This window comes from Lithobates pipiens, unplaced genomic scaffold (assembly GCF_037356315.1).
Source record: "Lithobates pipiens isolate NorthernLeopardFrog02 unplaced genomic scaffold, aLitPip1_a1.2 Scaffold_18, whole genome shotgun sequence".
NCBI lineage: Eukaryota > Metazoa > Chordata > Amphibia > Anura > Ranidae > Lithobates > Lithobates pipiens.
The window spans coordinates 255,387,094-255,410,323 of record NW_027507758.1 but is presented as its reverse complement, the minus strand read 5'-3'; the positions used below and the strand labels follow the sequence as shown (position 1 = coordinate 255,410,323).

The window sequence follows — 23,230 nt, the reverse complement described above, 5'->3', positions numbered from 1 at the left end:
TACTGGGGGAACACAATAGATCTATTGGAGGGATTCCACCATCAACATTGACTGTGTTGATTGGGGAAATCGAGCGATTTTCTTTCCTGCAACCTGTGGTTGCAAGAAAGAAAATCGCACCATCTATGGCTAGTTTTAAAATGCAAGGCCAGCTTTACTGATCTAGAGCAAATATTAAAATTAGGAATGTCAGAAATCTTTATGTACATATATTCTCTGTGTTTGTAACTCAGAGTATTGAAACAAAAGGATCAATGTGAAACCCAGGATTTACAGAAAGAGTCAGCAATGGAAGCCTCCATGTTGATCTCAGGAAGATTGCGGACCATTTGTTGATATCTTTCGGCCTTGTGTATGTCAGACCACTTTATTGCTACAAAATACTTTTCATTTCCATCCCCTTTGCCCCTTTTTCATACCACTGTACAGGACCATACATGTATTTTAAAGTTTTATTGCAAACCCTTGGGTTTGATCACAGAAAGGTACATTTCCTCTTATTATAGTACATTGGCATTTTTTGTAAGTACATCCATAAGTTTAAATATACAGCTCTAGTATATATACACAATATATACAAAGATGGTCAGGAATGTCAAAAATAAATCATAAATAATGTACATTTAAACCACATATTACAGCTTCAAATAACTAAATGTGGGGCATTTTGGTCCATAAAACCCATTTCTAAAAATAGAAATCTTTGAATAGCAGCAATGCTTTACTTCAAGCATTTTAAACCAAAAAAGGTAATTGCAAGCCCATGGCAATACACTTAGTTAGTACTATCCAAACAAAACAAACAAAAAAAAAAATGTACATTAAACTTCACTTCCACATATGGAAGAAAAAAGGTACAATGCCCCAGAATTAGTGTCACATTAAGGTGTGAAGATCACAGTTCTACTGCGATTGTAAGTCACACTCATACCACTGTTCACTTGTGAAAGCAGAGTCCACCAGCCAAGAAATTCCATCTCATCCGGACAGTTCTCAAGCTATTCTGGACCTCTGATTTAGAAAGGCACGTTGCAAAACGAAAACAAATCAGACTAAAACTTCAGATGTTCTTCCACCTTGAAGATTCTTCCTGAAACTCCTCAATCTGCTTACAAAGTCTGGAATCTGCAGTCTCACTGGCAGAGCTGGTTCTTCATAAAACCCAACTCCCTCACAGCTGAAGGCCATGCCTGTATTAAAGTCACTTATTGTCCCTCGTTGACTAAGCTCCACTGTGCGTTCATCCAGAAAAACTGGTCATGTTGAAATTAAGGCTGTGATGCTGTCATGAAGGATGTGCAACTTTTGTGACTTGACTAAGAAAAGGTGACCACATGGTGACGGAAGCCTATCTCAAAGGAAGGACTCCATGGGTGGGGCGTAGGAGAAGCCCATAAAAGCTTCCGCTGCCTCTTTAATGCTGGCTGTTATTAGAATGCTGTCAGGTGACTGGCCAATGGAATTTGGAACCGGTTCTTCTGTGAATTCAGGATCAAAGTGTTGCAAATCGCTTGGGCCACTCTATTGAAAAGGAAGGTAAACAAAAACAGTTTAGGACCATGAACTTGCAAATGAAGGTGATACTTCCCCACTAAGCTACCTCAGCAATCTAAACCACTAACAAATAAGGTCATGCTCTTAGATGGACAGTCTGCCACCGTCTTTTATCAAGTTACAGATTAGTGCTGTGAATCTAAATATACATATCAATCCTGCATGACTGCACTAACGTCCTAAGTCATTCAAGACACAAGTGGGGAGGGATTTACTAAAACTGGAGCTCTCAGAACCTGGTGCAGCTGTGCATGGTAGCCAATCAGCTTCACATTTGAGCTTGTTCAATTAAGCTTTGTCAATAAAACCTGGAATCTGATTGGTTTCTATGCAGAGCTGCACCAGGTTTTGCCCATCAAACCCAATGTGTGATTTACAAGCAAGTGAACTAATTAAACTGAAAGTCTAATGTCTTCCAACATTAAAAATAGCCTGGCATTAAGACACAGCTGCTTAATACTTACCACATTTGGGTTAAAAGGAGGAGTAATCTTCTTATTGATGAGATCATCCCAATTAATTGGAGAGAAAAAGATGTGGTTCTTAATCTCCATCTGTCAGCAAAGGAAGAATAGGATTAGACCATCAAAAGTAATTATGCAGACATGATCTTTGAGTGTCATAGCAGCATGGGAATTTTGTACATGGAATTTCCACTTACAAAGTCATTCTTGGCACCGAGTCTTTTAGTGCGATCTTTCTGCAGTAGGCCCTCCAGAAGATTCCTGGCCGAGTTAGTTATGTTTGGTTTCAGCTGCAGGGGCTTATTCAGGATGTTGTCATACATCTCAGCTGTGTTACGGCTGTAAAACGGTGGCTGTGGGAGGGAAAACAAGCCTTTTGTTAGATTTGTGGACAACATACTTTACCATTTTTGCCAAAAAAAAAAAAGGCAGTGGGGTTGATTTATCAAAACTGGAGAGTGCAAAAACTGGTGCAACTGTGCATGATAGCCAATCAGCTTCTAACTTTAGCTTGTTCGATTAAGCTTTGACCAAACAAAATTGGAAGCCGATTGGTTTCTATACAGAGCTGCACCAGATTTTGCACACTCTAGTTTTAGTAAATGAGTGTGAATTAAAAATGATTTGGATGCTACTTACCAGGCCATAAAGCATTTCGTACAGTACTGCTCCTAAGCACCACCAGTCAACTGTTCTGTCATAAGGCTGTTTGTGAAGAACTTCTGGTGCTAGATACTGTAAATGGAATAAAACATTTATTAGATAAGTCACATTCTGAAGTACATTAATAAAAAAGTTACACAATATCAATAAAAAAAAGCAAAAAAAAAAAAAAAAAAAGTTTTGACATACCTCTGGAGTGCCACAGAAAGTAGAAGTTGTGCCATTCGGCTCAATGTTTTCCTTGCAAAGTCCAAAATCGGTTAGGACAATGTGACCCTGTGAATCCAGTAATATGTTCTCAGGCTTCAAGTCTCTGCAAAGAAAAAGCAAATAAGATAAGACAGTGCTCAATGCCTACTCACAAGACAGTACAGGATGCATTGGACATATATGGCGTCATCTGGAGTAAGGAAAGGCAACTGACCTGTAAACGATATTCAGAGAATGCAGGTATCCCAGTGCACTGGCTATTTCAGCTGCATAAAATCGAGCTCTTGGTTCCAGGAAGCAACGCTCTCTTTGTAGATGGTAGAATAGCTAAAAAAGAGAAAATATAAATAAAGATTAGAAAAGACGCTCAAGCAGCTGCACTTAGACAATTGACGTGTACTGGTATGCAAAGCTAGAAGACAATGGCTGGAAGTTGCTGGCTGCAGCAGCCTGACCCTTGGCAGCCCATAGCGAAATTCTAAATCTAGTAACTTTCCACCCTTCAGCAGTATTTTCCCATAGTGAAAAAAAAAAAAAAAAAGACAATGCTAAAGCTAGCTGAAACAGGAAAAAAAGTTTGCTGGATGGAACTCCTGCTTACCTCTCCGCCATTGATGTAATCCAAAATGAAGTATAATCGGCTGGACGTCTGGAAGGAGAAGTGAAGCCCGACCAGGAAAGGGTGTTTGACGTTTTTTAATAGCACGTTGCGTTCTGACATTATGTGTTTTTCCTGAGGATATAAAAAAGAGAAAAAGCACATCAAACTACTGACAAACTAGAGAAACTACCATCACAAAAGATTAATTAATGAATTAATTAATAAAAAAAATAAAAAAAAAATTATATATATATATATAATTATTATTATTATTTTTAAAGAAAAATAATAATAATTCAATATTCTGTTTATAAGAAGCAACCAGTTTCATTTTTTTTTTTCCTCCAAACCAGGTTTAAAGGAATAAAAAAAAAAAACATTATGATCGGTTGCTATGGGCAAGAAGATGTTTTTCCTATAACACTCATAATACATCAAACCCATATTTCACAACTGATTATAGACTTATAGTGTTGGTTTCCTTAGCAGCGCACTGTTTGTCATAACTTTTCCTCGTTCTCAAGAGCACAGTTCATAATTCCAGACTGACCAGTATGAGTCACATTGAAGCAAGTAAACACAAGTCATAATTACCTCTTTTTTCTTAAGGATGGCTTTCTTCTGTAAAACTTTAACCGCATAGAATTTTTCATCGGCTGTGTGCCTCGCCAGGAGCACTTTTCCGAAGCTGCCCTTCCCGATGATTTTCAGAAACTGGAAGTCGGATGGCTTGGCGTGAGGATTGGATGATGGACCAAGGTTGATCTGTTGTGATGGGCTAGGCTGAAAGGCAAAATGGTCTTACTTAGTATATGGCAAGGTATCCATATAAGTTGTTAAAAAAAAAGCATCTTAGAAGCCTATAATCAATGGTTATATACATTTGGCATGTTAGAAGCCTATAATTAATTTTGATATGCATTTGATGTATACTATTATAAATCCTAAATGAAACAGAAGCTTTGGCTTCCCATTATTCTGAGTGCATTGCATTGTAGGTGTGAATGAACCCAATTCGTTTACCTTTTGCACTAAGCTCCCATTCATACTTGAGTGTGAGCGGCTTCAGGCAATTTTGGAGCATGTTTTGTTTTGCTTTTTTTGTTTTTGGGGGGCATTTCCAGACTTTGAGTGATTTTATTTTAGCCAATAGAACGCTAATTACTAGAAGAAGGAAAGGCATTAGGTGCATTTTTTTTTAGGTGTCACCATTGAAGTCTATGGGGGCCAAAAACCCCAAACTCTGCCCAAAGAAGCTCATCTACTTGACTTTTTGAGGCCAAAAAAGATAAGCAATATAAAAAGACAAACACTTGTCTAATCTTAAAGTATATGCAAACAATATTAAAAAGCCCTTAAAAGAGCAGGGGTTAATATAGTGTCCCATTAAATGATCAAGTACAGAAGCTAAAATGATATAGGACACAAGCTTGAGCATTGAATAACCCTGACTTCAAATCGCTCCAGTGGGAATGGGTTGCAAACTGCAGGCCATAGATGTGAACCAGCCACATAGCATACGCAATTTCTACTTGGCGTGCATACTAATATCGCAAAATGCAAGCGTTTTGCAGCATGGAAATAGACGCAGGTTAAACAATCATTAACAGAAGCAGCATAGGTACTTACAGGGGGTGAGGGATTGCCGTTTAACAGTTCTGGCTCTGAAGGTTGTGAAATATTCAGGATGGATTGCACTTCATTACTGGAATAAAAGAACAAAAAAACTTGTAAATAAACTCCACTTTGGCCACTAGGAGGCAGTGTCACACATATAATTCTGACTCATAGGACACTATGAATGGAAGAAAAAGTATTCTCTGCCTTCAGATCAGCCTCACAATCATTGTATTTTGGGAGCGATACAAAAATCCAAGGACTGCTCGAGTTTTAAAGCTCATCATACACGTTACAATCTGATTGTACAATTTTGATCTCCCAAATAGTGCCAATCGATTGGATAGCTTAGGTAGGTCCTCAAAGACCGTAGTTTAGGTACGATTGTAGCATGTATGGTGAAGAACGATGGCTGCTATATAAAAAGCAGGCAGATTTTTGTAGTCATCAATAGAATATAGAGCTTTGCTAGCTGTAAATGATGAAGTTGGGTCCATCCCATGTCTATGAGGTAGGTAAGAAAGTCCACTTACTGCTTGCCGGTGTAGGTGTTGGTGGAGATCTTCTGGATGAAGTCATTGAGGCCCATTCTCCTTTGCTTCATGAAAGCTATAAGACACAAGAGATAGGTAGAAGATGAGTACACAGCTACAGATGATAGTCCACCTAATGTCCCCCTAAGTCCTCTCCATTGGGGTCCCCCATGTCCTCTCCTGAGCACTCACCGATCAGCAGGGCCACCATGCCCCTCATCTTGGAGTAGGTGAGTGTGCTGGGCACGTTGTCCGGGCTCTTTACTGTCATAGTGATGTAGTAGATGGATAAGTCCCTGTAGGAGATTGTACAGTCCCGAGAGCTCGGCTGATTCTACTGCCCTCCCGGCTCTGTCCGCCTTTATATATGGGGTGAGCCGGGGGGCGGGGCTTAGCACACAATGAAACAAACTTGGCTCGGGTTCAAAGCGCCCAGATCCAGCTGGGGTCAGTCAGCTGGTGAATACCGGGCCACCGCCTCCTCGTTCGTCTGATGACGCCACGAGGGGGCGGGGTGTGTGCGGCTCACTTCTTTTCTGGAGAAGAGAAGAAGAACTTCGTGTCCTCCGATGTGATCGGCCTGTGCCAAGAGGAAGGAGAAGGGGGGCACCTATGTACAGTACATTCTACCACTACGCCCAGCAGAACCTGCTTCACCGGGCACATACAACAGAGACACTGCGGGCTAAAATCACCATCTCCCCATACTAATCACACATGGGCAGCGAGGTGCCTCTCATATACAAGGGACGGAGGCTGGGATCACATAGGTATAGGGGTACAGGGCTGGGATCGCACAGATAAAGGGGTACAGGGCTGGGATTGCACAGATATAGGGGTACAGTGCTGGGATCGCACAGATATAGAGGTACGGGGCTGCGATCACACAGATAAAGGGGTACAGGGCTGCGATCACACAGATATAGGGGTGCAGGGCTGCGATCACACAGATAAAGGGGTACAGGGCTGCGATCACACAGATATAGGGGTGCTGGGCTGCGATCACACAGATAAAGGGGTACAGGGCTGCGATCACACAGATAAAGGGGTACAGGGCTGGGATCGCACAGATATAGGGGTACAGTGCTGGGATCACACAGATAAAAGGGGTACAGAGCTCTGATCTCATAAGACAGGGGTCACACAGATAAAAGGGGTACAGGGCTCAGATCTCATAGGACTGGGGGTACAGGGCTGGGATCACACAGACAAATGGGTACAGGGCTCGGATCACTTAGATTAGGGGGTACATAGGTTGAAATGCCACAAATCACGGGGTACAAGGCTGTGATCTTGTAGGACAAGGGGCTACAGAGCTGGGATCTCATGGGACAGGGGGTACAGGAACACACAGACAAATGGGTGCAGGGCACATAGATTGGGGGGGGGGGGGGCAGAGGTTGAGATCCCACAAGACAGTGAGTACAAGGTTGTTATCTCCTGGGGGGGTAGGTGACACTGATCACACACACACACACAGATAAAAAGGGTTCAGGGTTAGGATCACACAGATGAAGGGGTACAGGGCTGTGATAACATAGAATAGGGGGTACAGAGGCTGAAATTCCACAAATCAGGGTGTACAAGGTTGTGATCTCAAAGATCAAAAGGGCTGGGGTAGTGATCCCACAGATCGGGGGTACAGCGGTCATACAGATAAAGGGTAGGGAGGCTGTGCTCTCATATGATAGGAGGTTCAGGGTTGTGATCATATAGATTAGGGGGCTGTAATCCCACAAATCGGGAGGTACAGGGCAGCGATATCATAGATCACAAGGGCTGGGGTGGTAATCCTACAGATCAGGGGGTACAGAGGCTGTGATCACACAGATCAGAAGGGACTGGTCTGGGACATGGATCACACAGATCCAGGGATACCGACTAGTGATCGTATAGGCGATGCAGAGGCTGTGACTCCATAATGGGACACAGCCAGGACTATGACCACACAGATGAGAAGGGACTGGGGCATGGATCCAGTAGGTCAGAGGTATAGCCTAGGGCAGTGATCCGATAGATCAGAAGGGACTGGGCCAGTAATCTCACAGATTAGAGGGATGATCACATGTGCCCAGGATCCCCCTGTCTATTCTAAGCACAGAAGCCTCCGAGTTGAGCTGATGACAGTATACAACAAGCATTGCACTGCTCCACTCCACAACCCCATCACATCTAATAATAAGAGGGGATCCCCATCACATCTAATAATAAAAGGGGCTCCCCATCACATCTAATAATAAGAGGGGATCCCCATCACATCTAATAATAAGAGGGGATCCCCATCACAACTAATAATAAAAGGGGCTCCCCATCACATCTAATAATAAGAGGGGATCCCCATCACATCTAATAATAAGAGGGGATCCCCATCACATCTAATAATAAAAGGGACTCCCCATCACATCTAATAATAAGAGGGTATCCCCATCACATCTAATAAGAGGGGATCCCCATCAGAGTCAGAACACAGTAATGTCCATTAGATCAGCAATGTACATGGGATCGTGGAGTTTTTACCCCTGCAATACATGGAATCATGGAGTTTTTATCCCTGCAATACACTAAATCATGGAGTTTTTATCCCTTCAATACAAGGAATCCATTGCTCTCCACCTATACTGAGCTGTATTAGCTGTTCTGCATGGAGCAGGTGTTTCTCCAACGCACTGGTGGGAGGCAATGACAACAACACACATCACATCCCACTCATTTTACTCATCTCCCCCCATAGCACATGTCACAGTGGGCAGAGGGAGTCCCTGTGGAGGTGTGTGGACAAGTGTGACAAGGAAAACAAAGCCAGGCATTCCCTGCTGAGCTGATCAGACTGATCCCGCCACTCTCTTAACCAGTCTGATGATTTCCATAGTCACTGCATTAGAAAACACCCATATCCCCTATGTTACTGGTTCTGGTGTCATTGGGCAGGCTTGGGTGACAGGGATGCAGCTACTTTGGGGGGACAACACTGGAGCAGCTGTGCATAGCAACCAATCACCTTCTAGCTTCAGCTTGTTCACTAAGCTTTGAAAATGAAAGATAGAAGCTGATTGCTCCGGGTTTGATCAATTCTCTTCAATGTATATTATCACCTTTAATATACTTTATATATGAGATATATCTGCACTAAGTGATTGCTTCACTCTGCCACCATGTAGAATGCTTGGACCTACACAGATGTGTGTCTCTGCAATCTGTTTATTGTGATAGCCACCAAAAAAGTGCAAAATGTTTAGAAAAAAAATGAAAACTGATTAAAAAAGAAAGAAATATCCATCAGCTGCTTCTAAATGGCCTCAAAATGCATTGTGGTGTCCATCAAAAAACCGCAAGCAAGTCTTTTGCAAAAATAAAATCTGGTTAATAATAAAAGGAAACGTTCATCAGCTGCTCTTGATAGGTCCTCTAAATGCAGGGACACTATAAACTCCTATGAAGAGATACAACTGGTTTCCATAAAATGACCATATCCCCTGTCCCCAAATCTGTACTACTACTCCTATAACATTCTATAACTTTCTTATTCAATTTCCTTTAGATGTACCTTCAGCTCTGGTTCACACTGATGCGATGTGGGAAATGCACAATATTTTCTGCGTTTCCCTGAATTGCATCGCACTGCTTCTAAATCACATGGCATTTATGCGATCTTCTGCAGGCGTCAATGTTAAAGTAACGATCCCCCTTTGAACCAGATCACAATAGGCAGTGGGATTGCCAGAATAGCATTACATGGGTGTTCACAGGTGCTATTCCGGGAAAAAAACGTCCTGCACCATTTTGGTGCAGATGCGATGTGATTTGAGCCATACAAAATGCGGTGCGATTCCTGTGCAAAATAAACGCGGTATTTTACACGCACCAGTGTGAACCTAAGCTCAACTGTGTAGTGCAAAGGGCTGCCTGATTGCATACAAATTGAAAATGTTTAGGTTTGTACTCATATTATATGGTTTTGGTAAATCTAAAGGGGAAAAAAAAATCGAAAGAAAATTGTATAGTGTGTATCCAGCTTTAGCACAGCTTCTCCTTCTGCCACTTTCAGCAATAGCACGTTCCCAGCACAAGGGGGCGCCCACAAGACACACTGACATATCCAGACCCTACATTCTATAGTACATACAGTAAAGCTGTGCTCTGAAATGTACACTTTACATTTTTTTCACTGACATTTCACTGTACTCAATAAACTAACCACAAAGTAACCGAGAAGCCAAATGTCACATGTCACAGGCTGCATTTTTTTTTAGATGAGATGTAAACTTTTGGTTCTCCTATGACTGTCCATGATCATGTATCCTAAAGTTACAAGTTACAAATGAAAACATTGATACAAAGTGGCAACATATTTTCCAAATAAGAAAGGATCAGCCAAAACAAATGAAACTAGAGCAGGAAACCAAATCCTGTGTAAGCAGCAGTAAGTGATCTCCATCAACCCCCCCCCCCCCCCCCCTTTCATGGTATGATAAATACCATCCATCAGGTCAGCACATCTCCTCCTAAAGTCATTCAAAGTGATCTGATAATGCTCAGACAATACTAAATCCATAAAGACACGAAACACATCAGGCAGACAAGTTATTGACAGCCCCAGCATGATCAGCAGAAAACAATAGGACTTTCACTTGTTTACAAGTCAGCAGGACAATGTCCCCCCTCCCCAGTCCCAGATCTTCACACCTGATCCTCTTCATCTATATGGTGATCAGAGTGCACACAATGGCTTTATCTATAGATCAGGAAAGCTTACCTTTCAGAGGAGACTTTTCTGTCTTGGTTCTCATGTTGGAATGCAGAGATGTAATAATAATCCACAGTCAGATCTCACTCCACCCCTCCTTCTACAGTGCTCAGGGAAAAAGAGAGCCTCTCCACTGCAGCCTGCTACTTTATGAAGCCACAGGCACTGTGATTAGCATACAGTAGATAAGGGTAGGCTGCTTGGCTCTGCCCAGGATCACAGTCCAAGTGACAGAAATCAACTGCTTTCAAAAGTCACCAGGGTGAAAGGACTAAAGGAGGGGAGAGGAGAGGAGAGGAGTGGAGAGGAGGGGAGAGGAGAGGAGGGGTGACAACCTGGGACAAGGAAGGAAGCTCTCAGGGGTCGCCTGTCTTCTGCTTGCTGTGGCGCCTGGCTGGGGTTGTCACATTGCCTTGTGTCATCTGCAGGAAAGTCAGCTTTGTTGAGACTTTTCTTCCTCCGGGCCGGATACCCAGAGGGTGGAGCAGGCGCCCCCTGTTCAGCCCTGCCACCTACTAAGCATTTCCTAACAGGAAAAATACAATTTTTTTCCTTCCTTAGCCACTGATCCCATCTATGAAGAAAGCTCAATGAGCTTACACATTGTTGGAGTCTGATCCAATACTACAGGGTCAGCTCACACTTCTAGAAGTACACAAATCAAGAAATACTCATAATGGATGGCAGCCTACATCGGACTTTCTTTAACTTTTTAACTCAGAGGAACCCCTGAAATAACGTTCAGATCTCAGGGAACCCCTGATAATTATTATTATATGGAGGGGGTCAGGGAACAGCAGGGGCTGATTTACTAAAACTGATACAGTTGTGCTTGATAGCCAATCAGCTTCTAATTTCAGCTTGTTCAATTAAAGCGGAGTTCCGCCCAAAAATGGAACTTCCACTTTTCGGAATCCTCCCTCCAGTGTCAAATTTGGCACCTTTCAGGGGGGAGGAGGGAGCAGATAACTGTATAATCCAGGTATTTGCTCCCACTTCCGGGCATAGATAGCAGCAGTATCCAAGGATATCTATGCCATGTCCATCTCCTCCTCCGCCCCCCGCTGTCTTCTGGGAGGCACACAGGTCCCAGAAGACAGCAGGGACCAGTGGGATCACGTAGCGCAACTCGCACATGCACAGTAGGGAACCAGGATGTGAAGCCGCAAGGCTTTACTTCCTAATTCCCTTACCGGAGGTGCCTCCACCCAAGAACCGAGGGACAGATCAGCTTCAGGTGCTGACATCGCGGGCACCCTGGACAGGTAAGTGTCCATATTTTAAAAGTCAGCAGCTGCAGTATTTGTAGCCCTGATTTAAAAAAATAAATAAAAATTTGTGGAACTCCGTATTAAGCTTTGACAATAAGCCTCCAATCTCATCGGGCCAATTTGATATGCGATTTGACATGTCAAATCAGTGTCTATTGTCGGCAACAAACTCGCACGATTTCAAACCCACATTCAACACAGCTAAAACCTGGAAGCTGATTAGTTTATATGCTGCACCAGATTTTGTGCTCTCCAGTTCATCCTTTTTCACAATCGACAGCAGCTTTCACTTCATCTGAAATCGCACAGTTTCAAAGCCGCGCGTCAGTGCGATTTCGGGTGCAACTTGGAAGACATCTGTGTGGCTTCATGCACAGATGTCTTCTATGCAAGTCGCACCTGAAATTGACAAAAGTAGTGCAGGAACTAGTTTTTCAATTCAATGCAGCACCGCAAAGTCGGTGTCGCAACATTTTGAACAGTGTAATTGCCGGCAATAGGGTGCAACATATTAAATCGCATGAAAAGTTACTCCAATGTGAACAAGGTCTTCTAGTAAATGAACCCCATTAGAGTAAAGAGTGAGCTGAGATGTAAGAAAAAGTAAAAGAATAAAGAATGTGGTATACTAAGCATGTTTGACAACCAGGGTTGCTCATTAAGATACAATTATTTTTAGCAATAAAAATAAAATGAAACAAATACTAATACATAAAAACTGATCATTGATGGTCAATTGAAAAATAGCCCATTACATAGATGGTTAATGGCCAGTAGCCCCCCTTACATTTGAGGTCAGTGTAATGTCCCTTACATTGGGGGGCATTAAAAAGCTACCTTAAATTGGCCATAGGTAGATCTTTTTTTTTATTATTCAGCCAGCGGACTGAACAGAAAAAAAATGCAAACTGATTCCTCCATCCACAAAAACAAGGTGGATAGAGGAATTCTCCAAGCTGAGACATTGTATTCTGATAGTAGGAACTTCTCTGTCAGATTACACTAATGAGCAGCTGCTGATCAAAATTTTTTTTCTAACATTCCAGTTCAACAAAATTCGACCATTAGATTGACTTTTTTTTAACTGCTTCAGCCCTGGCAGATTTTACCCTTTTCCTGACCAGAGCACTTTTTACAATTTGGCACTGCGTCGCTTTAGCTCACAATTGCATGGTCGTGCAACGCTTTTTTTCCCCCACAAATAGAGCTTTCTTTTGGTGGTATTTGATCACCTCTGCATTTTTTTATGTGCTATAAACAAAAGCACAGCAACAAAAAAACACAATGGGTGTTATTTACGAAAGGCAAATCCACTTTGCACTACAAGTGCAAAGTGCACTTGAAATGGCACTGAAAGTGCACTTGGAAGTGCAGTCTCTGTAAATCTGAGGGGTAGATCTGAAATGAGGAGAAGCTCTGCTGATTTTATCAACCAATCATGTGCAAGCTAAAATGCTGTTTTTTATTTTCCTTGCATGTCCTCCACCGATCTACAGCGACTGCACTTCCAAGTGCACTTTCAGTGCAATTTCAAGTGCACTTTGCACTTGTAGTGCAAAGTGGATTTGCCTTTAGTAAATAACCCCCTATATCTTTTACTTTTTGCTATAATAAATATCCCAATTTTTAAAAAACAAAAACAAATTTTTTGCTCAATTTAGGCCGATATGTATTCTTCTACCCCTTTTTAGTAAAAAAAATTACAATAAGCGTATATTGATTGGTTTGCGCAAAAGTTATTGCGTCTATAAAATAGGGGATAGATTTATGGCATTTTTATTATTATTTATTTTTCTACTAGTAATGGCGGCGATCTGCAATTTTTTTTCGGGACTGCGATATTGCGGTGGACACATTGGACACTTTTAACACATTTTTGGGACCATTGACAATTATACAGCGATCAGTGCTATAAAAATGCACTGATTACTGAAAAAATGTCACTAGCAGGTAAGGGGTGAACACACATGGGCGATCAAGGGGTTAACTGTGTTTCTTAGGTGTGTTCTAACTGTAGGGGGATGGGACATGCTAGTGGAAGAGAGAGATCGGTGTTCATACTTTGGATGAACACATGATCAGTCTCTTTTCCCCTCAGAGAACCGGGATCTGTGTCACTGTGTCGCTGTGTCATGAGCGATCGTGGAAGCCTGGCAGTCATCGCGCCCGCCGGGCACTCGCATCGGCTCTGGGGGCGAGCAGCGGGTGTGCCCTTGTGCCTCTGGTGACACGACCGCGCCTAGTGGCCACAGGGCAAAGCAACATAACATAACGTTGCTTCGCCCAGCCGTGCCATTCTGCCACAGTAAAACTGCGGAGGCTGGTCGGCAAGTGGTTAAACATGAGCAGAAGCACATGGAATGAAATTCAACCAGTCTCCACGGAACCAGCGGAATTTCAATCCATCTTTGGCCAGCTTTACATGAATTATTCAATGAAGAAATCCCCCCCTTAGATTGGTGGTCAGTGAGAGAAGGATTCTCTTAAATTGGTGGTCATTGGAAGAAGGGCACTTTTACACTGGTGTTCAGGGGAACAATGCTCCGTACATTGGTGGTTACTGGGAGGAATAACCTTTATATTGGTAACCAGTAGAAAGAATAACCTTCACATTGGTGGTCAGTAAGAGGAATAACATTCACATTGGTGACCAGTAGAAAGAATAACATGCATATTGGTGGTCAGTGGGAAGAATAACCTTCATATTGGTGGTCAGTAGGAAGAATAACCTTCATATTGGTGGTCAGTGGGAAGAATAATATTCATGTTGGTGGTCATTGGGAAGAATAACCTTTATATTGCTGGTCAGTGTGAAGAATAACCTTCATATCGGTGGTCATTGGGAAGAGTAACCTTTATATTGGTGGTCAGTGGGAAGAATAACCTTCATATTGGTTGTCATTGGGAAGAATAGCCTTTATATTGGTGGTTAGTGGGAAGAATAACCTTCATATTGGTGGTCATTGGGAAGAATAACCTTCATATTGGTGGTCATTGGGAAGAATAACCTTCATATTGGTGGTCATTGGGAAGAATTTCCATTTAAAGATAGCCAAAAAAGATCCTTGGTGTCAGTGGATACTTATATGGTAAACAGAGCATAGGCTTTCCCTGGCAACATTCATGCCCCCCTTCTGCACAGCCACATTATGAGTGTGTCTGGGACAGCTTTGACCAAATTTGCTATTCCCCTTATTTATCAAAGTATCGTGAAAGCTGTAGCTGAGATCCTTACACTCCTGCTTAAGGTGCCTTGTAGACGATCCTGCTCTGTACCTGGCTGGCACTTTAACGCATTTTATTGGCCATTATTAAACTCTTGAATTGACCTCTGGGTCCTTTACATTATCTAACTCTTGAATTGACCCCTGGGTCCTTTACATTTCAGAAACCACTAGTAATAAGTATGTTGGAAATGAAAGAAAAATCACAGTAGAGAATGTTACTGAGGGGATTAGATTCTAGATCTTCAACACATTCCCGTCCTTCCCTAGAGCTTATATGCATTCCTGTCACCTGTTTCTTCCTGCTATAGAACAGTCAGTTTACCGTGTTTAGCATGATATCTAAAACAGTCTTCTACCATAGGTGGCGTAACTGGCCTTATTTTAATCTTTTATAAAAATAACTGTACAAAGGTGTAGTCATTTACATTGCATGCTTTTACATAGCTGTGAGGTATGCAGAAAGATTATACTGCATAGCAATCTGTAAACTCACTGACCTCCAGAACAAACTCACTCAACTCTAGCGTGCAGCTTAGGCTATCGACCCTCAGTTTAAACTCTGTAACCAGACAGAGAAGAACGTTTGTGTTTTAAAGTTTGTTAGACCTAGGTCTTTTCTGATATTGCCATTGATTCATGTGTTTACATTGAATTATGAAAATACAGAAATGCACATTCACCGTACAAAGGCAATGACAGAAAAGAATGCATTGGGTTGGAATAATATATATATTTTTTGAGACCTGATGAAAGAGCAGAAAAGGATTCTTTGCAAGAATGATGCAAAAACATTGTGGACATAGTATGATGACAGTCATCAACTTCTGGTCCCTGGCTCGTTAGGCTGAAAAGTAAGATTACATGTTCTTAAATGCTATGTATTCCCCTATATGGGTAGGACTGGTCACAAGTAAATGAAAATCCTGCAATCCCTCTCCATAAACTACCAAAGCCACTTGTGTGACATTAGCAAATTAATATTCGCTAATGTCTTCCTGCTTCTCCTCCCGGACAATTAGGAAGCAGGTCCTGAGACCCGATTGGCCAGGGAGTCTTAGGGATTCCGGACAATTGGGTCTCAGGACCCGCTTCCTGTTCTGCTGGGAGGAGAAGCAACGGACCTGGCTCTTCCTTCTGCAACCTATTTCCCGCACCTCTGCTGCAGCATTAGGTAAGGCCATGGATCGCCGCCTTCCTGATCTTTCGATGAGACGTTGGGGGAGGGGTAGTGTGAGTGGATTGCCGCCTTCCCGATCAATCGAGCATGGGGGGTACTGAGAGTGGATCGCCGCCTTCCCGGTCAATCGAGCAAGCGAGCAAACACCAATATTAAACACCAGCCACCACTGACTGCAGCAAAGATGGCTGCCTCTAGCAATAGTACAGCTTCAGTTGGCCTACTGGGAGGCAGGGCCCTGCCTACAATCCATTTAGTTGTGGGTGGGTGCAGCATGGTTCGGTGGCAGTAACACACACCCAGTCCAGATGCAGTTTAAAAACTTGTATTGAAGTCAAAGTACAAACGTTCACAACAAGCCTGGGGTTTAGACCAGGGCGAGAACCCATACATCAAAAGGAGATAGGTCCTTCTGTTCTATTATGGTGGCCACGAGGTTGCAGGAAACCAAAACTAAAAGATGAGCAATAAGCAAGTTTTTGTTATATAAATCAAAGTCTGGTAGGCCCATGCCTCTGGGTAACTTAGGCCGCGTACACACGGGCGGACTGTTCGCCCAACCTTGTCCGCTGAACAGTGTTTGGGCGGACAGTCCGCTCGTGTGTGGGCTTTCAGCGGACAGTTTCAGCGGACAGTTGGACGGACAAAGTCTTTCGGAAATTCCGAAAAACTGTCCGCTGAAACTGTGTTTGAGCGAACAGTCCGCCCGTGTGTGGGCTTGTCCGCTGTACTTTCGTAATGAGCGGACTGTTCCCGCTCGGAAAGTCCGCCCATTTCGAGCGCGTGTACAGGTAGGCGGGGCCCGCGAAGGAGACGTCGCGGGCTCCGCCGCCTGGAATGGGCTTAAAGGGGAACCCCAACGCCGAAAAAAATCGGCGTGGGGGTTCCCCCCAAGTCCACACCAGACCCTTGTCCGAGCACGCTACCCGGCCGGCCAGGAAAGGGGGGCGAGCGAGCGCGCCCCCCCTCCTGAGCCGTACCAGGCCGCGTGCCCTCAACATGGGGGGTGCCTTGGGGAAGGGGGGGCCGCGCGGCCCCCCCACCCCAAAGCACCTTGTCCCCATGTTGATGAGGACAAGGGCCTCTTCCCGACAACCCTGGCCGTTGGTTGTCGGGGTCTGCGGGCGGGGGGCTTATCGGAATCCGGGAGCCCCCTTTAAGAAGGGGGCCCCCAGATACCAGCCCCCCCACCCTATGTGAATGAGTATGGGGTACAATGTACCCCTACCCATTCACCTGTGAACTAAAGTACAATAAAAAACACAACACAGAGAAAAAATATTTTATTGCACAGCTCCGGGGGTCTTCGGGGGTCTTCTCGCCGGACTCCTCCGCTATGTGTGTGTAGCTCTTTTGCTAGCGGAGGAGTCCGGCTTTCTTCCTCCCCGCCGCCGGCCTCTTCTCCCGACTTCGGGGGTCTTGTCCCCCTCTTCGGTTCTTCTGCCGGGCCACCGCGCCTGGTCCGGTGGCCCGGTCTTCTGTCGCCGTCTTCCGTTCTTCTGTCGCCGCCTTCGGTTCTTCTGCCGGGCCACCGCGCCTTCTTGTAGCTCTTTTACAGGCGGTGGCCCGGTCTTCTGTCGCCGTCGCCGCCGCCTTCCGTTCTTGTTCTTCTTCTTCTTCTCCTGGAGATGTTGACTCGACGATCTCTCCGGCCGGAATGCCAGGGACACGCTCCGCTGCCACTTATATAGTGACAATGGGGCGGTGTCACATGGTATATGTCACATGGGTTGGTCACATGGGTTGATGTCACATGGGGACTATGACATCGTAAGGGGGCGGGGTCACCATGTGACCAACCCATGTGACATATACCATGTGACACCGCCCCATTGTCACTATATAAGTGACCGCACAGCGCGGCTCTGGCATTCCGGCCGGAGAGATCGTCGAGTCAACATCTCCAGGAGAAGAACAAGAAGAAGAACAAGAAGAACAGGAACGGAAGGCGGCGGCGGCGGCGACGACGACAGCGGCGACAGAAGACCGGGCCACCGCCTGTAAAAGAGCTACAAGAAGGCGCGGTGGCCCGGCAGAAGAACCGAAGGCGGCGACAGAAGAACGGAAGACGGCGACAGAAGACCGGGCCACCGGACCAGGCGCGGTGGCCCGGCAGAAGAACCGAAGAGGGGGACAAGACCCCCGAAGTCGGGAGAAGAGGCCGGCGGCGGGGAGGAAGAAAGCCGGACTCCTCCGCTAGCAAAAGAGCTACACACACATAGCGGAGGAGTCCGGCGAGAAGACCCCCGGAGCTGTGCAATAAAATATTTTTTCTCTGTGTTGTGTTTTTTATTGTACTTTAGTTCACAGGTGAATGGGTAGGGGTACATTGTACCCCATACTCATTCACATAGGGTGGGGGGCCGGTATCCGGGGGCCCCCTTCTTAAAGGGGGCTCCCGGATTCCGATAAGCCCCCCGCCCGCAGACCCCGACAACCAACGGCCAGGGTTGTCGGGAAGAGGCCCTTGTCCTCATCAACATGGGGACAAGGTGCTTTGGGGTGGGGGGGCCGCGCGGCCCCCCCTTCCCCAAGGCACCCCCCATGTTGAGGGCACGCGGCCTGGTACGGCTCAGGAGGGGGGGCGCGCTCGCTCGCCCCCCTTTCCTGGCCGGCCGGGTAGCGTGCTCGGACAAGGGTCTGGTGTGGACTTGGGGGGAACCCCCACGCCGATTTTTTTCGGCGTTGGGGTTCCCCTTTAAGCCCATTCCAGGCGGCGGAGCCCGCGACGTCTCCTTCGCGGGCCCCGCCTACCTGTACACGCGCTCGAAATGGGCGGATTTGCCTCCTCCTTACGTGGGCGAGTCCGTTCATTTCAAAAGTTGAGCGAACTGTTTGCCCAACCTTGTTCGTCAAACAGTCCGCTCGTGTGTGGGCAAGTCCGCTCATGCAAATTTTGAGCGGACTGTTTGCCCAAACTGTTTGACGAACAAGGTTGGGCAAACAGTCCGCGCGTGTGTACGCGGCCTTAGATTTGCTGAGGAATCTATTATGTAAATGTAAGGAACCACAGTTCCAGATACATTTGATGGATAAGGATCGTAAGACGTGAAAAAAGATTTTGGGGAATTGGTGGATAGATGGGTGTAGTCTGGAATGTGTATAAAAGTTTGGTAAGAGTATCCATTTCTAGGATGTTTATTCTACTGAACTAATGAATATTTTGTGTGCACCAAAAGTCTTTGTAATTCTTACTTAGTATTGGGGAGTAGTTGAGGATGTGTAGGTCAGTAAGTGAGCATGGGTAGAGCTGTCCAAGGAGGTGATGCTTTTATTCTTTAATTAAAAAGAAAAATATTGTTTTTGGATGGCAAGGGATTTTTAAAACTCAATCATAGTCATCTGCATAAAGGGATATTTTGTAAGGGAATAAATTAGTTTGATCCTTTGAAGAACAGATTATGCCTATCAAAATGTATCTATCAGTATTGGGGAAGAATGGTCAATTTGGTCATATGTTTACTGCATCTGAGTGTGTAGACCAGAGATGGGCAACCCCCGGCACACAAAGCCTCTTTTGGCTAGATTTGACTCCCTCCCCATCAGCAGAGTAGCGCAGGGAAGTGTCAGTGAGACACTAATGCATTCCAATTTCAGAGTTCCCGATACCGTACCTGCACTGAGGGGGAGGCAATGTGCCCCCACACATTGTAAAAGATGGGAAACATTGTTTGGTTCTCTAACTTTGCTGTAGCTGCGATCGTCAGCTTTTGTGATGGGGAAGAGATTGGGTGCAGTTTTGCTAAGGGGTGAGGGGGGCAGTCCCTCTTTCCAGGAGGAGGAGGGCTGTGATTGGTCACTGCTAAAGCCAATCACAGTCCTGTTAGCCCCGTCCATCATCTGGAAGAAGATCACTCGCTTGGTTGCCACTACCAATCTCAGAAAGAGAGATGCACACAGGCCCACCGCTTTCAGAAAATGCCCCTGACCGGAGTTCATCATTACACATCCATTCTAGATGCTTGTATGTGACATCACATACATCACATACAAGCACGTGGGCTGAATGTGAGTGGTGGATCAGCAGGATGAGTGTGCCAGGACAGGTAGATGTGTCTTATCTATGCTTCTTTTCACCACTCTGCATATTATAGATGAGAAGAGGGTACAGTGGTGGAGCAGATGAGCTGGAGGGTACAGCGGTGGGGAAAATGGGCAGGAGGGGTTCAGATGTGGGACAGATGAGCAGGAGGGTACAGCAGTGGGCCAGATGAGCAGGGGGTTACAGTGTTGGGCCAGATGAGCAGGGGGTTCAGTTTTGGGCCAGATGAGCAAGGGGGATTAGTGTTGGGGCAGATGACAAGGGGGTTCAGTGGTGGCACAGAAAAGCAGGGGGGTAGAGCAGTGTGGCAGATGTGAAAGGAGGTGTATTGGTGGGAGAGATGAGCAGGGGGTTACAGTGGTGGGGCAGAAGAGCAGGAGGAACGGAGGTGGGGCAGAAGAGCAGGGGGGTACAGAGGTGAGACAGATGTTTAGGAGGTACATTGGCGAAGCAGATGAGAAAGCGGGTTACAGTGGTGGGGCAAATGAGCAGATGGGTTCAGTGTTAAGACAGATGAGAAAGGGATTCAGTAGTGAGACAGAAGAGCATGGGGATACGTCAGTGGAGCAGATGTACAGGGAGGTACAGTGGTAGGGCAGATGAGAAAAGGGGGTACATTGATGGGGCAGATGAGCAGGGAGATTACAGTGGTAGGCAGATGTGCAAGAGGTACAGTGGTGGGAGGGATGAGAAGGGTGTTCAGCAGTGGGACAGAAAAGCAGGGGGGTACAGTGATGGGGCAGATGAGCAGGGGGTTACAGTGGTGGGACAGATGAGAAGGGGGTTACAGCGGTGGGACAGAAAAGCAGGGGGGTACAGTGATGGGGCAGATGAGCAGGGGGTTACAGTGGTGGGACAAATGAGAAGGGGGTTACAGCGGTGTGAAAGATGAGAAGGGGCGGTTCAGTGTTGGGGCAGAGGAGAAAGGAGGTACATTCGTAGGACAGATGAGCAGGGGGTGACAGTGGTGGGGCAGAGGAGCAGGGGGGGTACAGAGGTGGGACAGAGGAGAAAGGAGGTACATCGGTGGAACACATGAGCAGGGGGTTACAGTGGTGGGGCAGAAGAGCTGGGGGTACAGTGGTGGGACAGATGCAAAGGAGGTACAGTGGTGGGGCAGATGACCAAATAAGTTCAGTGTTAGGAAAGATGAGAAGATGGTTCAGCAGTGAGACAGAAGAGTATGGGGGTACGGCGGTGGAGCAGATGTGCAGATGGGGCAGATGAGAAAGGGAGAACATTGATGGGGCAGATGAGCAGGGGGTTACAGTGGTGGGAGAGAAGAGCAGGGTGGTACAGTGGTGGGACAGATGAGCAGGGGGTTACAGTGGTGGGGCAGATGTGTAGGATAGTACAGTGGTGGGGCAGATGTGCAGGGTAGTACAGTGGTGGGGCAGATGTGCAGGGTAGTACAGTGGTGGGGCAGATGTGCAGGGAAGTACAGTGGTGGGACAGATGTGCAGGGGGTTACAGTGGTGGGGCAGATGTGCAGGGGGTTATAATGGTGGGGCAGATAAGAAGGGAGGCAGTGATCTGAGGTGTGAAAGTGCATGAATTGGGGATGATCTGGGGCGCAAGAGTTGCAGGATGTTCATTTCCCAATACTAAAGTAGTTTACAGCATTTACTTTATAAAAAATCCTTTGCGTGATTGAGAGTGTGAAGTAGACATTTTTTTGTTAAAAAAAACAGCACGCTCAATTTCTTTGAAAACTTTTTTTGGCACACTGGTGTAGACACTGTGGGGTTAATACTAAAGGCAAATAGACTGTGCATTTTGCAAAGTGCAGTTGTTCCAGGGCTTAGTAAATGAGCAGAAGCTCTGCTGACTGCCACCATTCAATCACGTGTAAGCAAAAATGCTTTTTTTTTTATTTTCCTTGCACGTGATTGGGTATTCATGATAAAGCTTTCCTCATTTACTAAGTCCTGGAGCAACTGCACTTTACAAAGTGCACAGTCTATTTGCCTTTAGTAAATGAACGCCTATATGAACACTTCCAATATTCCCTGAACAATGCATAATCTTGGATCTTAGAAATTTGAGTCTGTGAAATTTACACATATGCAAAAATGTCCATGTCTTTGGCAGGTTATATTGCCTGTGCTTGAGCCAAACATGGGTACAGCAGTTTAACGTGGTCCTAAAGGCAAATTTTTTTTTACCTAAATGCATGCTCTTCATTAAGGCAAAAAAAATAAAAAGTCTGCATGCAACTCCACAGCCCACCCTTATACTTACCTGAGCCCGATCTTGATCCAGCGATTTGCCTGAGAGCAGCATTTCTTGCCTATCTTTCTTTCCTCACCAGACATAGAGGCAACAGCGGGAGTCATTGGTTCCTGCTGCTTTCAGTCATAGCCAGTGTGGAGGGCTGAGCTACTCTTTGCATGTCAATGGACACACAGAGGGGAGCTCAGGAGCAACCATGCACCCAAGCGCCCCCAGCACAAGCAGCTTGCTATGGTGGCACTTGGCGGGGTGGAGAAGCCGGGGGACCTGAGAAGAAGAGGATCGGGCTGCTCTGTGCAAAACTATTGCATAGATCAAGTAAGTATACCATGTTTGTAATTGTAATTTAAAAAAAAAAATCAGCATTTACAATCATCGTTATATGCATAGTAAGCCATATAGCACTGCCTGTGGAAAGCATTTCCTGAATTTGTGAGCAGAGATGAATAGACCATTTAAGATAGGAGTATGAGAAACACCCATCATATGACTGCATTAGCTCAGCTATTTATTCGTCACTTAAAGAATTAAACCCAAAATGAAAATGTAATATATTGCACTTTACCAGTACTTGTGGCTGCTTTTTTAGGCTAAAACATTTTCAGCAAGTACAGAAAATTCCTGTTGATCCTGCCAGAAATACTGTGTCCTAATCAAAGCAAATATTGTCTCAAGACAAGAAGCATGTATGTTCTTCCTTGGATTTTGGTGTGCTTCAGATCTTGTGCAGGGGGACTGGTTTTGTCTCTGCTACCCTCCTGTCGTTTTTTGCGGGCAGCCCGTATTGGGTGGAGCCTGCTGGGTTACAATGTAATATCTGGGTTTGCAAAGACATTCAGTGTACAAAAAGAGGATTTGTGACTATTGAAGATTATATTTAAATAAAATTATTGTG

The 23,230-nt window shown here is 45.2% G+C and overlaps 1 protein-coding gene across 3 annotated transcripts in view; it reads right to left on the bottom strand.

The window, feature by feature from the left end:
* Positions 1–438: 438 nt before the first annotated feature.
* Positions 439–23,230, bottom strand: part of SGK1 (serum/glucocorticoid regulated kinase 1) — a 225,147-nt gene continuing 202,355 nt past the window's right edge. Inside the window, exons 1-11 of one of the 3 annotated variants that reach the window (XM_077486818.1) lie at positions 10,396–10,747; positions 5,643–5,718; positions 5,122–5,197; positions 4,087–4,275; positions 3,493–3,624; positions 3,106–3,218; positions 2,871–2,994; positions 2,658–2,753; positions 2,216–2,371; positions 2,019–2,108; positions 439–1,521 (exon numbers count right to left, since the gene is read on the bottom strand). In XM_077486818.1, coding sequence (XP_077342944.1) covers positions 1,354–1,521; positions 2,019–2,108; positions 2,216–2,371; positions 2,658–2,753; positions 2,871–2,994; positions 3,106–3,218; positions 3,493–3,624; positions 4,087–4,275; positions 5,122–5,197; positions 5,643–5,718; positions 10,396–10,429 — 1,254 coding nt within the window. In that variant the 5' untranslated portion in view covers positions 10,430–10,747 and the 3' untranslated portion in view covers positions 439–1,353. Of the gene's footprint in view, positions 1,522–2,018; positions 2,109–2,215; positions 2,372–2,657; positions 2,754–2,870; positions 2,995–3,105; positions 3,219–3,492; positions 3,625–4,086; positions 4,276–5,121; positions 5,198–5,642; positions 5,719–5,834; positions 5,992–10,395; positions 10,748–23,230 lie in introns of those variants that run through there. The other 2 variants (XM_077486817.1, XM_077486816.1) reach the window with 2 other exon arrangements.